This window comes from Parasteatoda tepidariorum, chromosome 3, assembly GCF_043381705.1.
Source record: "Parasteatoda tepidariorum isolate YZ-2023 chromosome 3, CAS_Ptep_4.0, whole genome shotgun sequence".
NCBI lineage: Eukaryota > Metazoa > Arthropoda > Arachnida > Araneae > Theridiidae > Parasteatoda > Parasteatoda tepidariorum.
Window position 1 is genome coordinate 65,682,860 of NC_092206.1, and position 15,830 is coordinate 65,698,689.

General features: G+C 30.1%; 1 protein-coding gene across 4 annotated transcripts in view; it reads right to left on the reverse strand.

The window, feature by feature from the left end:
- LOC107455051 (translation initiation factor IF-2) overlaps positions 1 to 15,299 on the reverse strand; it is a 35,826-nt gene extending 20,527 nt beyond the window's left edge. For 2 of the 4 annotated variants that reach the window (XM_071178771.1, XM_071178772.1), the window contains exons 1-2: positions 15,169 to 15,299; positions 1,749 to 2,335 (exon numbers count right to left, since the gene is read on the reverse strand). In XM_071178771.1, coding sequence (XP_071034872.1) covers positions 1,749 to 2,335; positions 15,169 to 15,263 — 682 coding nt within the window. In that variant the 5' untranslated portion in view covers positions 15,264 to 15,299. Of the gene's footprint in view, positions 1 to 1,748; positions 2,336 to 13,107; positions 13,408 to 15,168 lie in introns of those variants that run through there. The other 2 variants (XM_043045453.1, XM_043045455.2) reach the window with 2 other exon arrangements.
- Positions 15,300 to 15,830: the final 531 nt, after the last annotated feature.

The window sequence follows — 15,830 nt, forward strand, 5'->3', positions numbered from 1 at the left end:
TTCGTTCTCCTGATATTCTAAATCGCTTTAATATAATGAGGGTAGCATCTGGTCCTAGACTCCTGGTGGCAGAGTGGTAGCGCTTCGCTCTCCCGTGCCACAGGTCCTGGGTTCGATCCTCGGGCCGGGCAAGGTTCACTCAGCCTTCCATCCCTTCAGTGGGTCGAATAATGAGTGCCAAGCATGCTTGGGAACTAAACACTGGGGATTTCGCGTTCACTTGACCACCTAAACTGGAACTCCTGCACCCCAGAGCCCTAGGTCAAGAAAACTTAGATGGGAACAGTAGGCCTTGGCCCTGTATGGGCTGTCGTGTCACTGAGTTTAGTTTCAGTTTTAGCATCTGGTCCTAACTCACCGTACCCGGCCTTACCCCGAGATCAGAGGTTATCGAAACGAAACAGAACCATGCTACTACTGGACTAAATCCTTATTGTTTGTTAGCATTTGAATATTTAGTATACGTATAATAAGATGGGCTAAAGGACTTTTTTGCGAGTATAACTGCAATGACCAATGAATTAGGATAGTTTAAAAAAAGAACATTGGAGAGTTGACACAGTAAAAAAAATTTATCTACACAAAAACCATGAACTCAACAACAACCCGCCAATATGGCAGCTTTTTCTTCTTATCTGGTAGAATGCAATTTAGAGTCTGCTCGCTAAAAAAACAGAACTAATTTCGCCAGAATCAAGGGACCCAGTTTCTCCCTACTACCCGGTCATACCCAGTTCTCCCCTACATTCTGTTTATATAGCCTTATAGCTTAATTTACAAGAAACTTCATCAAAATAAAATTGTTTTTCGAAGTAATTTGAATCGAAAGTGAAAACACAAAACTTCATATAGTTAGCTAACCTGCACAAATGGGATTCGTTTGAAGATTTTTTACAAACACAAATGTAAACTGAAAACAACAACGAGCTGCAATTTAAAATGGAAACTGGTGTTCTTTTCTACTCGATTTAAGTCAAATAGCTTATAATAATAAACACGTTTCGGTAATTACATTACAAAACAAAAAAGGCAATTCCTTACAATTGTTGAAAAATAACGTAAAGGGATAATTTTGTAAATACAATTATCATTATTTTTTCACAATACTAGTCAGAATTTTTTATTTTTTGATGTTTGCATAATTGGAAGAAAAAAAACTCTGCCAACGAATAACAGCTAATTTTTTACATTGTTCAGCAATATGAGATACAAATCGTGTTCTCTGATAACTTTCACTTCGTAGGCTATTTGTAAAGTATTTTCTCAAAGAATTAAAATCCTGATCAGTATACATGATTTAAATCACCATAGATCAGTATTGATACCCCTCAAATTTCTATTTCTTTGTCAGTTTTTAAATAAAGAAGCACGATTTTCATAGCTTTTAAGGTTTCATCACATAACGTGGCACTTTTATTTCTAACCATCTATCGATCAATAATGCATTTCCGTTCTTTAACGGTCAGAATTATATTTTCTAAGACTTTTCGTTCTCTGATTTAGAACATAAATAAAATCTGGATGATGTTTTTATTTGCGTCAGAGTTTTTCATTATCTAACTTTTTAGGCTTACTAAATATAAAATTTTAAAATTTCTGTTTTTAGAAATTTAGTATTTAGTTGGAAAATTTATTAGTAGGATTTTTATTTAGTAGGAAAATACACCTCGATTTGTCGAAAATGATTTAAGTATTCCATAAGGATTAATTTTTTTTAAACAATATAAATAAACAAAAGGAAAATTTACCCATGTTCGGATTATACGAAGGACCTTGAGCACTGTATGGTGGAGGCGCAGCACCACCAGGAGCTTGTGCTGGTTGATGACCACCTGCTGAATAGGGAGGTGGTGCAACACCTGGTGAATGTGGTGGTTGTTGACCGACTGGCGAATACCCTGGAGGATTTTCTCTTGGAGCATATGGTGGAGGTTGCTGGTTCCCAGGAGTATTTTGTCCTCTATAGTTGGGATTATTGGCTTGCTGGTTTGCACTCTGTTCTTTAAAATTTGGATTATTTGCTGGTTGACTGGGAGTCTCTTTAAAGTTTGGATTTTGAGCTGGTTGCCGCACTTCTGGAGCTGAAGGTTTAGGTGCTGGTGCAGGAGAGGGTACATAAGGTCTGACAGACGCTTTTGGTTTAGGAGGTTCTGGTTTAGGAGCAGGAGCCTGTGGATTACGATTGCTATCACTTTTAGAACCTCTGTCTCGACTTCTGTCTAAAGTTGTACCTCGATTTGTGTTACCCCTAGATGAGCTACCTCTTGATGAACTGCCTCTAGACGAACTGCCTCGACCACCACCTCCTCTGCCACCTCCTCCTCTTCCGCCATAGCTGTTGATAGAAAAACTTGCACATTAATGAGCATATTCATGGATATGTCTTATTACAACAAATATAATATACTTATTAAATAAAGTAATTGTTCCAAGTAGGTTTGTTCATGCATCGTTTAAAAAACTGTCATAAAGCGGCATATCAATTTGGTGAACAAATTATCTTTAAAATGTTCTGTACCCTTCGGTGTTTCGCAGTGTGAAACGGAACGATCGATGTCTATTGTTAACAACAGCAATCAACCTTATTATTACGTAAAACAATATAAAAATATAGAGTTAATGCAGATGTACTGTTTGAACTCATACATTAAAATGGTTTCGGAACAAATATTGTTATGCTACAAAATATATGTTCAATATGAATAAAGTTATGCTATAAAAGGATTAAATGTGAAATGTTAATAATACAAAATCAGAATACATTTGATCGACTTCAGCAACTACCATGTTTCTATTAAACATGTTTTCGTTTATATTAATTAATGGAGTATAATTTTTTATACTATTAAATTAAAGAAAATTTTACATTTCTTGAATAAAAATAGTTTGGTAATAGTCCTCTTCATTGTTCTAGTAATTTATTTCAATCTCAGTTAGAGATAGTTTACTCACATACTTAACTGTAATTGATGGTATCATTAAAGTGTTAATCTGGTATCTTCACACTCACTATGTAAACAATACTACGCGGATCAGGTGGTCAATTTAAACACATATTATCAAAAGTAGACATAGAAAAGTTTGAAGTAAAAAAGAAACAAGTAAACTACTAAGTTTCAAAGTACCAGTACAATTTCTTCACGTGTCAGCACTTTATGAATGTAATAGAACAGCATTAAAGAATACAGTTTTTTTTAATTGGTGCTATAGTGATCCAGACTCGCGTGTATCTCCATGTAACAAGTAGGTAATTCTATTTTTCTAATCGTAAAACAAATATTTTTAAATACGAAAATATCTTTTAAATTAATTTTCTTAAAAAGTTTTTTTAAGTGTATTTAGTCGTCTTTAATCTTGAGCGTGTACTCAATTTCGTGTCCATTAATTGCGAAACAACAATAACAAAAACTGATTCGTTTTATTTTTCTAGTCCACTATATTACACATGTAGGTTGATTCTTTAACCAGATTATAAATTTTTAAATGATAAATGAATGAATATGAAGGACGCTAACTGTAATAGAATTAAAGAGATTCACCATTGCAGATATCTATCATTGTCATTAATCAATCATTTTGACGATATCTATTTCTAAAAATTCTTATGGACATGCCAGAAAATTGACATGTTAAATTTTTTTATGCTATTAATTTTTAGTTTTGTATCCATTTGCAAATTATGAGCATTTAAACTAGTTTTTTTATACTGCCCAAGCATAGAAAACTAAAACACGTTTTTTTCATAATGTAGGGAATCGTATTAGGTAATTAATGAAAAAAGTTCAATTTGAATATCTTGAAAATTTAAGCAATTTTTCGAAATTTGTTTATATAAGTTTTGGAACATTGCTCTGAATAAGGTCTGCTGCTGATTTCATTTTTATCATATAACAAAATTTAATAAAAGTGATAATAACCCTACCTATCCCCTATAATTTTATGAAAAATGATAGCTCGGGCGACAAAATGTGATAGTGTTTGGAAAGAAAGGGAGTAAAATAAAACATACTTTAATAGGGAATGGTTCTATGTAATGACGATGTCATTTTTAATAAATCTTAGCAAATAGTACAACATATATTTTGTGAACCATTCAAAACTTTTTTTTCAAGATTTTCAAAAACTACTTGGAAAATTGCTAGAAACTTTTTAAATTCTCAGCATATTCAAATTATGTAGAAAAATTTCTTTTAAATCTTTCCGCGCATGCGCAATATGAAAGGATTACTTTAAATGCTCATATGTTGAGCAATTTGAAATGAATTTTTTTAATCCAATTTTGAAACGATATTTTTGTCAATAATTTTATTTAATTTTATTGAAAATTTCCGAAGTCATAGTAAAGAAGAAAAAAAACGTTATGCAAAAATATTAGTTTTTCAGAAAAATGTCCATATGTCCATGAATATTCAAGCTAGGTTTACGAAATTTCCTGCAATTATTGCATATAATAATTAAATTAATTGTTATAAGTTACACGCCTATTCCTGAATTTTTTTGGGATAGGGTATTCAAGAACAATTTATTCTGTTCGTAGTTTATTGTTGGTCTTTCAAACCTTAAACGTCATTCATATGTGCGAGAAATTTTATAACCTAAACTCGTCATAAAATGATTCTCTAAGTATATCTTGAGAAATAGGAAAAAATGAGTTAGAATAGAAGTGTTTTCATAGTTTTGTCCACTCCCTATTTTAATATAGATGTAGTTTTTGTAAAATAATTGCTTGCAAAGAACAGTATTCTGAATGAAAAATATCATCAAATGTACTTCAATCTATCGACTATCAAACAACAAAAAAGTAAGTTATTATTGCATGCAAAAATTTTTGTACATAAGTTATTTTTTTAAAGAAAATGTCGGCATATTGAACAAAAAATTATTATTAATAGCATATTGAATTTACTTTACAATTTATCATTCTATACACATTCTATACACAACATTATTGGTGTATCTTTACTTACACATAGAAGTTTTTGTAAAGTTTTTTTAGTAAAATGGTGAAAGTAACAAAAAATAACTTAAAAGTAAAGATTTGTCATTTAACAAATAAAAAGCTGTTATCATACTTAACAAATTATCTACATACAACGAGAAATAGACCAATAATATGTAGATTGTTCAATTTTAAAGTGAGTGGGATTAAATTTGCAAAAGTTATAAAACCCTTTATTGTAAATAGTGCTGAGTTTCAAAATTTTCCTTGAAGTTTTCTAGGCGTTTGGCATTGCAAAAGATCCACTAGAAGCAGGCCCGTAGTCAGGGGGGGGGGACCGTTAGGTCTATGTTCTGGGATTCAAACTGTTTAGTCTTTCTTTGAGCCTCACAGTAAAAAGAAAAACAAAAACTGTCGAATCAAACCTTTTCCCAGTACACCACCTTCACTAGAATACAGCAACATACTGCGTATGGTGGAATTGATGTTTTCGCTGTTTGGGAGTACTGCAGCGCTTGAAAGGGGCTTCTCAGCAATGAACTTAGAAAAAAACACATTACGTACTGGTTTTAAACAAGTTGCGTTATAAACGCAATTATAAACATCTACCTAAATGGAAAACCCCTTTCAGATTTCTGTGCAGAAACCTCTGTAAATCATTGGCTTGATTGTGGAACTGGCAAACGTCACATTTGATTCATTTAAGAAACGCAGTACCCTCTTATAAATTAACATTCCAGATAACTTGACCTTTGTCATTTAAATTATTTCATAAAAGAAAGAAATTATTTCATAAAAGAAATACTAGGTTACTATCAGTAACCTAGTATCTCTTTTATTACTGTATAATGTAATCCTAGTAACTACTAACTCATGGTGCAATTTATATAAATGTTTGTAATTAATGAGAGGAAATTATATTTTTATTTATTTAAAAGCGACGGGTTAGTTTCAAAGGAGGACGGGTATATTGTTGGACAAACCGTCCTCGGGGACGGGTAAAATTTCTGAGTTTTTTCGAGCCCTGCCTTAGCAAACCAGATACGGCACTTTCAGTAATGGAAGAATGTAACAGTATCTTTTTCCCAAACATTTATTGCTTGTTATCAATATTGGCTACGTTGCGAATTACCACAGCAACTGCAAAAAGAACTTTTTTCTACTCTTAAACGCGTAAAAAAAGCAACAAGAAATGCTACTAAAAAAGAAAGGCTAACAGGGCTAACTTTATTAAGCATATTTCGGGATATTCCGGTTTGTCCTACAAATGTAATCGAAAAATTTTCTTCAAATCCCCGTCGCATGTCTTTGTAAACTTTGTTTACAAATTGATTTTAACTATTATGTAATATTAATTGAAAAATAATTATTATGTAACATTAATTGAAAAATAATTATTATGTAATATTAATTGAAAAATAATTATTATGTAATATTTTTTAAATACTAGTTTAACGTTTGCAAGCAACAGAATAAACAATATTTGTAACAATGTTTTTCCCCTACTATGCATGTCTGAAACTGTCCTAGCTTCTTACCATACCCCCCCCCCAAATAAAAAATATCCTGGCTGCGGCCTTGACTAGAAGAGTGTGCAGAGCTTTGCGAAGAAGAAAAAAAAATTCTGAAAAATTATAGTAATGAAGTGAGTACGAAATGCGGGTTTCTCTTAAAGCATATTTATTTCATGAACACAAACATCAATATAACATAAACTAAATTAAACATTATGGGTCGTCCTGCGACCAAGCTAGCTAGTGAAAAAGTTGAAAAGGTAAGTGGCTGTTCTTCCTCTGAAGGACAGAATATATATCACTAGGATCACAGGGTTGCTTTTACCTGAAGATCTTAAATCGCCAAGCTGGCGGTAAGACTGGTGAGAGTGGCGAGCACCGCAGTAACATTTCTAGTTTTTCAAAAAAAAAAAAAAAATATTCGTATTAAAAACGGAAATATACGATATTTTCCGTTCATTTGTAACGGTTTACTGTTAATTCTGGTTTTCAAAATTATAGTTCTTATTATCGCACATGTAGTGAAAAACACAAAATTGAAAAGTAATTAATATAATAATGTATATGTCATTCTCAAAGATACCACAATAAAATTATCTAATTTTACCACATTTACAAAATTTTATCACACAAACGATACTTTTTTTTACAAAACGATACTTATTGTTACAAAACGATACTTTTTTGTTAATTTTACCAAAACGCTTCGGTAAAAATTACTAAGCTTTGTCCTTGAGCCAGAAACGTGGTAAATTTTACCATATTCTTGTAGTTTTTACCATACTTTTTTTCAGAGTTGCGACAAAGGCAATAGTATATTTTTTATATTACTAGTATACCAATTTAAAATTAGTTATAGTGTTTATGAAAAACAATCTAAACCACATATTTTTTTTTTTAAATTACTACAGCGTTTTTAGCATTTTCTAATATCTTTAACATTATTTTTTTGGTATATAATATACTACGTTTTTTGATTAATAATATTTTTGGTCGAAGATATAGTATTCAAAGTATGTTAAAATGTTTGAAAATATTTTTTAAAACCAAAATTTTTTTTTTAGGAAATGTATTTGTAAAAAATTTTTAATTTTCCCCTTTTATGTTCATTAACTAGTGCTTTGCTAAGTCAGAACTTTGATATAGTGCTTCATACTGACGGAAAGAATTAATATGTCACAATATATAGCAAACATTTTTCATTTAACTAAATTGCATTATTTTTACATTGGAAAATTTTATTGTTACCCTATTGAAGAAAAACATTTATTAAATACGTTTTGCTCATCATACTTATCTAAAAACCCAATGCCAAAAGATTGATATCAATAAGTTTGCGAGTGATTCAAGCTCGAAACTCACGATAATATTGTTGTTAATAGCTATTGCGATATTATGTTATCTTTTATCATTTAAGATATTTACTAAGATATTATCATTTGACAATAATGACTGAGATATTATTTTATTTAATAATTGTCGTAGTCGACGATGAACACGATATAATCATAGTTAATCAAACTTGATATTTATCACAGGACACGTATTTACGATATTTTTTGTAGGTATTGACGATATATCGTAAGAAGATATATTAATATATCGTTATTGTGATATTGAGAAAAACAACGAAGTTTTACGATATTTCGTTCAGGTCTAGTGTAATGTAGTTGCATAGTAGTACATATTACAATTGCTGACGACACACCTATTGTGTATTCATAGATAACTTCAACTTGGAATATTTAAAGCAATCAAAGCATATTTTATTTCCTTCCTTTCAACACTCGTTTATATACATATATCGGAAGTTAACTTATATAAGACCAAGATACTTCGACTTCCTGCTTGAAGTTATTCTAGAAATAACGAAGTCTAGAATGTTCATCCAATTAATTCGGAACTACGCAATCTATATTGACAAGAGCTAAAAAATTGAATTATAAAAGCCTAGAAAAGTTAATGTTTTAAAACTGTTGATTTCAAATAAAGTATAATTTAAAGTTTTCAAATTGCTGTTTCATTTGTTATCGCTCTATTTTTTTTTAAAAAAAAAAGTGGAAAAATGCTTTAAGTGTTTAATTTTAGGTTAATTTTATTTCGCTGAGCAAAAGCTATGAAACTTAGAAACTTGAAATTACAATAGTGTGTAGAAAAATAAACAAAAAATGAAATGAAATGAATAAACTTTACATTTCATAACTCATAAGAAAATTATTACCTGTTGAACACGTAGTAAAAAATGTCGTGTGTGCCGCTTTGCAGCCTGCAGACATGCAGCTAATATTTTTTCTCCGAAATTCCAAATTGTTCGAGAAGTATTGCATTTTTATGTGCTTTTTCTCACAAATTTATCTACTTTTTTGCTATAAATAATGACAATTGCTCATTGCTGTGGGAAAATTTCGTTATCTCACTGTAAATCCTTATTTTATAAGCTTGCGCGTGAGTTGATGTCAAGAAAAAAATCAGATGAAATAGATGTTGCCAGATATAAATCTTAATATTCATAAAGAAATTTTTAAAACTATAAAAAACTTAATTCGATTTAAAAAATAAAAAAAAACTTTCCTATTTGAACTGTTATAATAATATAAGTGTAGTCAACGAGTAGAATTACTTCTTTTTCAGTCACACAATCTGTATTCCTAAGTTTATTTTTTTTCTCAAAAACAATTGAACATTTCTTTGATCTAGATTTTCCTTTATATCCTTATGATCGACATATTAACAAAATAATCTTACATGAAACTTTAGTAGCATAAAACAGTTCTTCACAATAAACATGCTTTTTTTTCCCATCCAATTCGGATTCTTGACCTTCAAAATATGGTGAATAGCCCCAAGTTTTTTAAAGAGAATCGAAATTTTTTTACCACACAACAATTAAACTTGCTTATCCAAAGATAATCTGAAGCAAAAAATTATTTTTTATATTATTTACACGTTTCGGTTATTTTATTACCGAAAATAAAATGTGCAGGATAAAAAAATTCTAGTAAAATTACCGTTTTGCATGGTAATGACATTTCTGGTAAGAAAAAAAAAATCTGGTTAATCATTGATTTGGTATTTTTTCCGTTCATGTGATAATAGTTCATCGGAAATTCTGGTTTTTAAAGTTGTAGTTCCTATTACCACACATTACATACAAAACTGAAAAGTAAATTGCACAGAATGGATGGTTTTTATGCCATGCTCTATGGTATCATCATAAAATTACTAAATTTTACCACATTTTATCACATATTTTAAAATCCTATTTTATTCTAAATTTTACCAAAAATCATTAACAAAGCGCTTTGGTCAAAACTACCGAACTTTTTTGGTGTTTCTCTGAAGCAAAATTTTCGGTAAATTTTATCATACTCTGATAGGTTAATCCTTATTTTTTTCTAAGTGTAAATTCTAAGGTACATAAATTTTTGCATCATTTTAAGCCATATAACTTCAAATGGCAAAATACAAAATTTGAACAAAATTGTTACATTAGTTTTTGAGAAATCAAATTTTAAATATACGATTTAAAATTTTAAGTATGCGCATTTCGTCATAATCTATTGAAACTAGATTTTCACCTTTTGTGCCAGAATGTCATGTCAATAATTTTAGGAAATCCCACGACCTGTACTTTTAATATAATATGGTCAAAAAATTCATTAGCAAGAGTTAGATAACTAATTTTAGTTTAGATTGCTGAGATTTGTTATTATGTTAGTACTTTATTAAAAATTGAAACAAAATGAAAGCAAAACCAAATTATTTTATTAACATTTGTTATCTTTTGAAACAGAAGAAAAATATGATTATTCTGGTATAAACATATTTTCAGTAAAAATACATTTCCATCTTAATATAATTTCTAACTTATTAAAATTTCTAACCTATATGAAGTTAGACATTGTTTTTACTTATCTAAAACATTGATATTACGTGACATATTTGCACTTGCATTTCTCAAAATAATATCCAAATTCTCATCTGTCAAACATGTTCACGTTTCCAATTTTATGTTTGATAGTATTTTTCTCTTCCATGCATTATAATTATTGGTCTTAACGAAGCATAAAACACACTAACGAAACCAGTTAAGCTTTTTAGAAGCATTATACTAATTTTGAACCACTAGTTGCTATCTAAAATAATGTCATTCTACGGCATTTTTCACTTTCAAATCAAACTATACTTTAAATTGGATGATGTAGTTCAGCAGGATAGAAAAATATCTTCGAGATCCCTATTTAAGCAAATCAAAGAATAAAAGAAAATGGCGAGGAAGTTAAAATGGATAAATCCATCGTTGGCGATAAAATGCCTAAACTTTTAATTAGCTGCTGATTAAAATTGGTATTCCAATTATTTCAGGAACCAGAATCGGCATTGAAATTTCTAGGCTCACGTCAAAAACAACCACATCATATCAAAGGTGGTCAGCAAATGCTGATGCTGCTTTTTAGGGACGCCCCTTAAAAGAAACCACCAAGAAAGACAAGATTTTATACAGAAGAGACCCTCTTTCTTAAAAAATCATAATATTTATTGATCAAACATGACTAATTTCTCTTTAAAACGTTTCGTTGCAAATTTTAGCATACGATAAAACTCAAATGATAAGACTTGTTTTCTTTTCTATTTTGGGAGCAGATGAATTCCTATCGGATAAATAACACTACAAATGTTGCTGCCTTTTAATGTTTGTTTATAAGAATGGGCGAAATCTGTAATTACATTTTCGATTTTAAAAGTTCTCATATATTGCACAACCTTCACTTGAAACTAACCGAACTAATGCGTAGAAATCCTATGTCGTGAAATGCACTATGCACTTGTATTAAGTGCAGTTGTACGCTTTATAATTAAAAAAAAAAAAAAAACGCATCATGCATTTTTACAGGTTGCGGACTATTCTGAAAGGCTTGGGATAATGTAATCACAGGCCTCACTCTTTCCACAAGCAACAATTTTACACCAAAATTTTCCCTAGGATTGTTTCTATATAAGTACTTAAGTAAGAATCCAGAATTTCTGTATACAATATATTGTTTCCCAGAACGAAGTCGTGATCATTCTTAAAATTACTCGCTTGAACAATTCTATATCATATTATCCTCATAATGTTATTATTATGGCAATATGGGAAGTCGGGGGTTTTCATATAGCCCCAGATAATTATATCTTTTATAAGAATTTTTTTAAAATTCAAATTTAAAATTAATAACAACTGCTTGATTTTTTTTTTTAAAAATGAAGATATTTCAAATTTGATCACTCATTAGATCAACGATTATACAAAAAATTTTAATATCAGTTTGAATTTATTTATTAATTGTATTCACGTATTTTTCGCAAATAAAAATAGCTTTTTTCTAGTCGAAAATATAAAAATAATTACAATAGATGGAAATGCAAGCAATATTTTTTTTTTCGTCGGAAAATAAAAATACATATTTCAGTATACAATTCTCTAACTAAAATACTAAGCCAGTTACAGCTACTTTAACATTTTCAAATAATCAGTTTTTATCGTTCTAGGAAAGTTAGAATTTTCCTGCTCGCTATCTATTATCCGATTTCTCTTTTTTCAACATCAATCATCGGCGTGCAGTTCTGTTTATTCACACTCCATAAAATAAGTCTATTTCCAACTTAAAAACACGCTATCTTCATAATCATACTTGACAGCAATGTTTTTCCTCTCCTTTAACTTCAGCAATTATTTTATTCCCACCGTATCATAGAAACATAAATTTCGTTACTAATTTTTTTTCTGAATTTAATTACAAATAATTTGATCATGAAGAAATATATATAATGTTCGAAGAACCATTTTAAAATTTAAAAAAAACATAGACTGTTTTGCTAATCAGTTTAAACTAATAATTATTATTTTTTTTGTGCTAGATATATTTCTAATCTATACATAGTGAAATAGTTCAAAATAATACTTAAGTAAATTCAAAGTAAAACCTAATTATATTTCATAAATTTCTTCTACATAGCCCAAGAAAACTCTTGTAGCTGTATCTCTGCGAAACTATAATTAACTATTGCTTTTGAAAATCGGCATTTTGTGTACATCCAAAATTTTTACAATCAAGGTGTCATTAAAAATTCATGTTCTTATTTCTAATGGTATTGCATAATTACATACAATGCGTATCCAATAAAACAAAACCCCACAAAAAAGACATAAGAAAGAATCATAGTTGTACTCAAGGTTTTAATAGTCCTAGACAAACTATATTATCAATTCTTTTGCTAAGAAATACGCTAAAGTTTTATTTTCAAATTTCTTACTACCAAATACGCCGATGTTTTATTTTCAGATTTCTTCGCTGCGAAATAAGCCGAATTTTTATTTTCAAATTTCTTTCTAAATAAAATCGCGGAAGAAATTATACCCAACAGGATCAGAAATCACGGCAATAATAATATCATCACTCTCCAGCAATTCGGGTTTCAACCTGCCCCCAACTTCACAGAATCACAGGAACACAAGGGCTTCTAAAATAAAAGGCATACTGGCTCCATTCCCCTAGACCTGAAAAGAGCGATTAGTTTCCTTCCCCCCCCCCTTTCAAAATATTACTGATCATAAAGCACTACCTTTAAAAAAAATATTAAAAGCACTATGAAACACAAAATAGTACTTACGCGGATGAGAAGCATAGAATAATTAGCATTAGAATGAGTAGCCATCGGGGGTTTAGAAAAAGCTTCATAGCATTAACCCTTCATCTATCAATTGCTACAGTTTTTTTTCAGTGAACCTTTTTTCAAGCGGACGTCAAAAAGGAAATCATTTCAGAAACCTCTGCGTTCGCCCACTACATGATAATTGGTCAGCAAGTGTTTTTCAGAATAGACAACGTCCGTGATATGGGTGTGGGAAGGGAGGGAAGTTCGAACCTTTTAGTTCCATCAAACAACAATATTATCGGAATTCGTGTTGCTTTGTTAAAGAGTGCGTCAGAAGTTATCCTGTTTAACCTTTAAACTTTATTTCTTTTAACTTCTCACTATTAAGTCCAAACAAACTTCACTCGACACTCGTGTAAAAATTTCAATAATATCAACTTGTTTCATTATTTTTTTTTCATTTAATGTTTATTTTAATTGAATTTATGAAATCGAAGGCAGGTCGTCTGTAGCAGATATTTTGTGAAAAGACTTCTTTTTCGGACTCATTGATTCAAGTTTGTTTTTATGCACTTCCTCTTGCGATTTCCCTGAGAGCTATTTGCGATAATTTATGTACTAGAAAGGGAATATATAGTACTTAGAAAGATCTTCGCCTTTTAAAATAAAGTCGCCTAATATGAGATACTTTTCCTCAAAAAGATAACGTCGTTGAACTTTTTATTTTGGACAGAATGCTGATTTAAAAAATTAGGCATAGCTTGAAATGCATATTTATGAAATGGGACATAGCTTGAAATACCATAATATACCATAATGAAATACCATACCATAAATACCATAATACATAGTATATATGAATTTAAGAATTTGGACATAGCTTGAAATGACCGGTGCCGTACTAACCAGGGTATGCATCACCTCCTAGAAAAGAGTAGGTCTCAGCACGTGTTACCATAACTATCCTTTAGTAGTCCAAACGTAATGACATATTTCATATTTTCAACCACTGCGCAGCTTCGTACCCCGAACGTAATGACATCTTTCTTATTTTTCGTCAACTGCGCAGTTAACTTCGTCATATCAGACTACTAAATTGATCCGTGCTGAGGCCTTCCTTCTTCTAGGAGGTGTTGGGCTATCCCGGCGACATTAGTATCTATTACCAAAATTAATTACGCATAATTGGCGCCGATAATAGCTTGGCTATTTTTTACGCTTCTCTTAATAATGAATTATTACCATTTCACCATCGATTTTGCTTTTTAGTTCATAGTTTATTTTTTACTTCAATTAGTAACTATTACAAAAACTAATTAAGCTTGATATAACTTGATTAAAAACCTCATTCGCTTCAAAAATAAACAAATTGGAAAACATCAGTCGACATGTTTCAAGCATTCAAAAATAGGTGCCCATTTTAAATCAAGTAATATCTTACTGTTTCAGTTTCTGTGAATTATTTATTTAATTAAGCATCACTTAACGTTTTTTCTAAACGAATTAATACTATATATCCATTAATTTTGTTTTTCAGTACATAACTTACGTATTTTTCATTTCAGAAACAGTTGGTTTTAAATTATTTAATTTTATAGTTTTATAGAGTCACCTTTTTAAAGCATTACTATAAGCAAAACAAGTGGTTTGGTACATTTTTGACGAATTTTGTGAATGACTAATTACTAATTTTGCGACGAAGTTTGTTTATGTCCCCACGTTTAGGTTAATCATTCAGTTTATCTGACATAACGAAAAATAAATAATTTAGAACCTAAGAACGATTTTTTAAGTCTGAGCCTAAAATTACCCCTTTCAGCAACTGTTGGAATTTCAGGAGGATAGCACAAACGGTTTTGTAGTTATAAGAAAGTCAAATACACAGAACAAACTCTTGATTTTAGTATTTTATTGTAGATTAATCATGCCAGTTTAATACTAAATATGAACAAGAAACCCTAGGATATTATTCTTATTCAGTGGTTTATTCAATGCAAATTTTGTATTTATTGGAAATTTGCATTTTGTATGTTCAATTAAAGAGGGTATAGATGAGAGAGTAATAGAAATACTTACGTTTCTGGAAAAAACAGGAAGAGAGGAGATGAACTAATGAAAGAAAATAAGGATTTAAAATAATTGCCATCTCTTTTATATGTCAATTCGTGCATTTTTCATACTTCAAAATATTACTGATCATAAATCTTAGAATAACAATGGATTGTTGAAAACGAAGTAATATTATAACAGATGAAATTTCTCTGTAACAAAATAATGAGAGAAAAAAATTACCACATGGGAAACATCTGTGCTTTAAAAATGAGCTATCAATAAAAATAAGATACTGCAGATTAATGCCTATAATAAGGTGTTTAATTACAAAATTATGTGCATGTTAGTCAACAATGTTATTTTGTTTCTGCTTATTGTTCAATATTTTGAGTATTTCTCAAAATATTGAACAGTAAATAAATGCTGGTGCTCATTTCTTAGCTCTTAAAACGTGTAGATTGTTAATTCCAATTTGAACACATTTTTGAAACGAATGAAGTTTTTTCAATTGAGTAATTCAAATAAGTGTTAGAACATGCGTAAATTTTTCTTTCATATTCAATTAAAAATTCTTATTGCGGATTTCTACGAAATTTCTTGTTTCTGCATTCATTTATTTCCAAATTAGATACTGAAAACAAGATATATCTTAACTTTTAGAAGCCAGTATACTATCGTGCAATAGA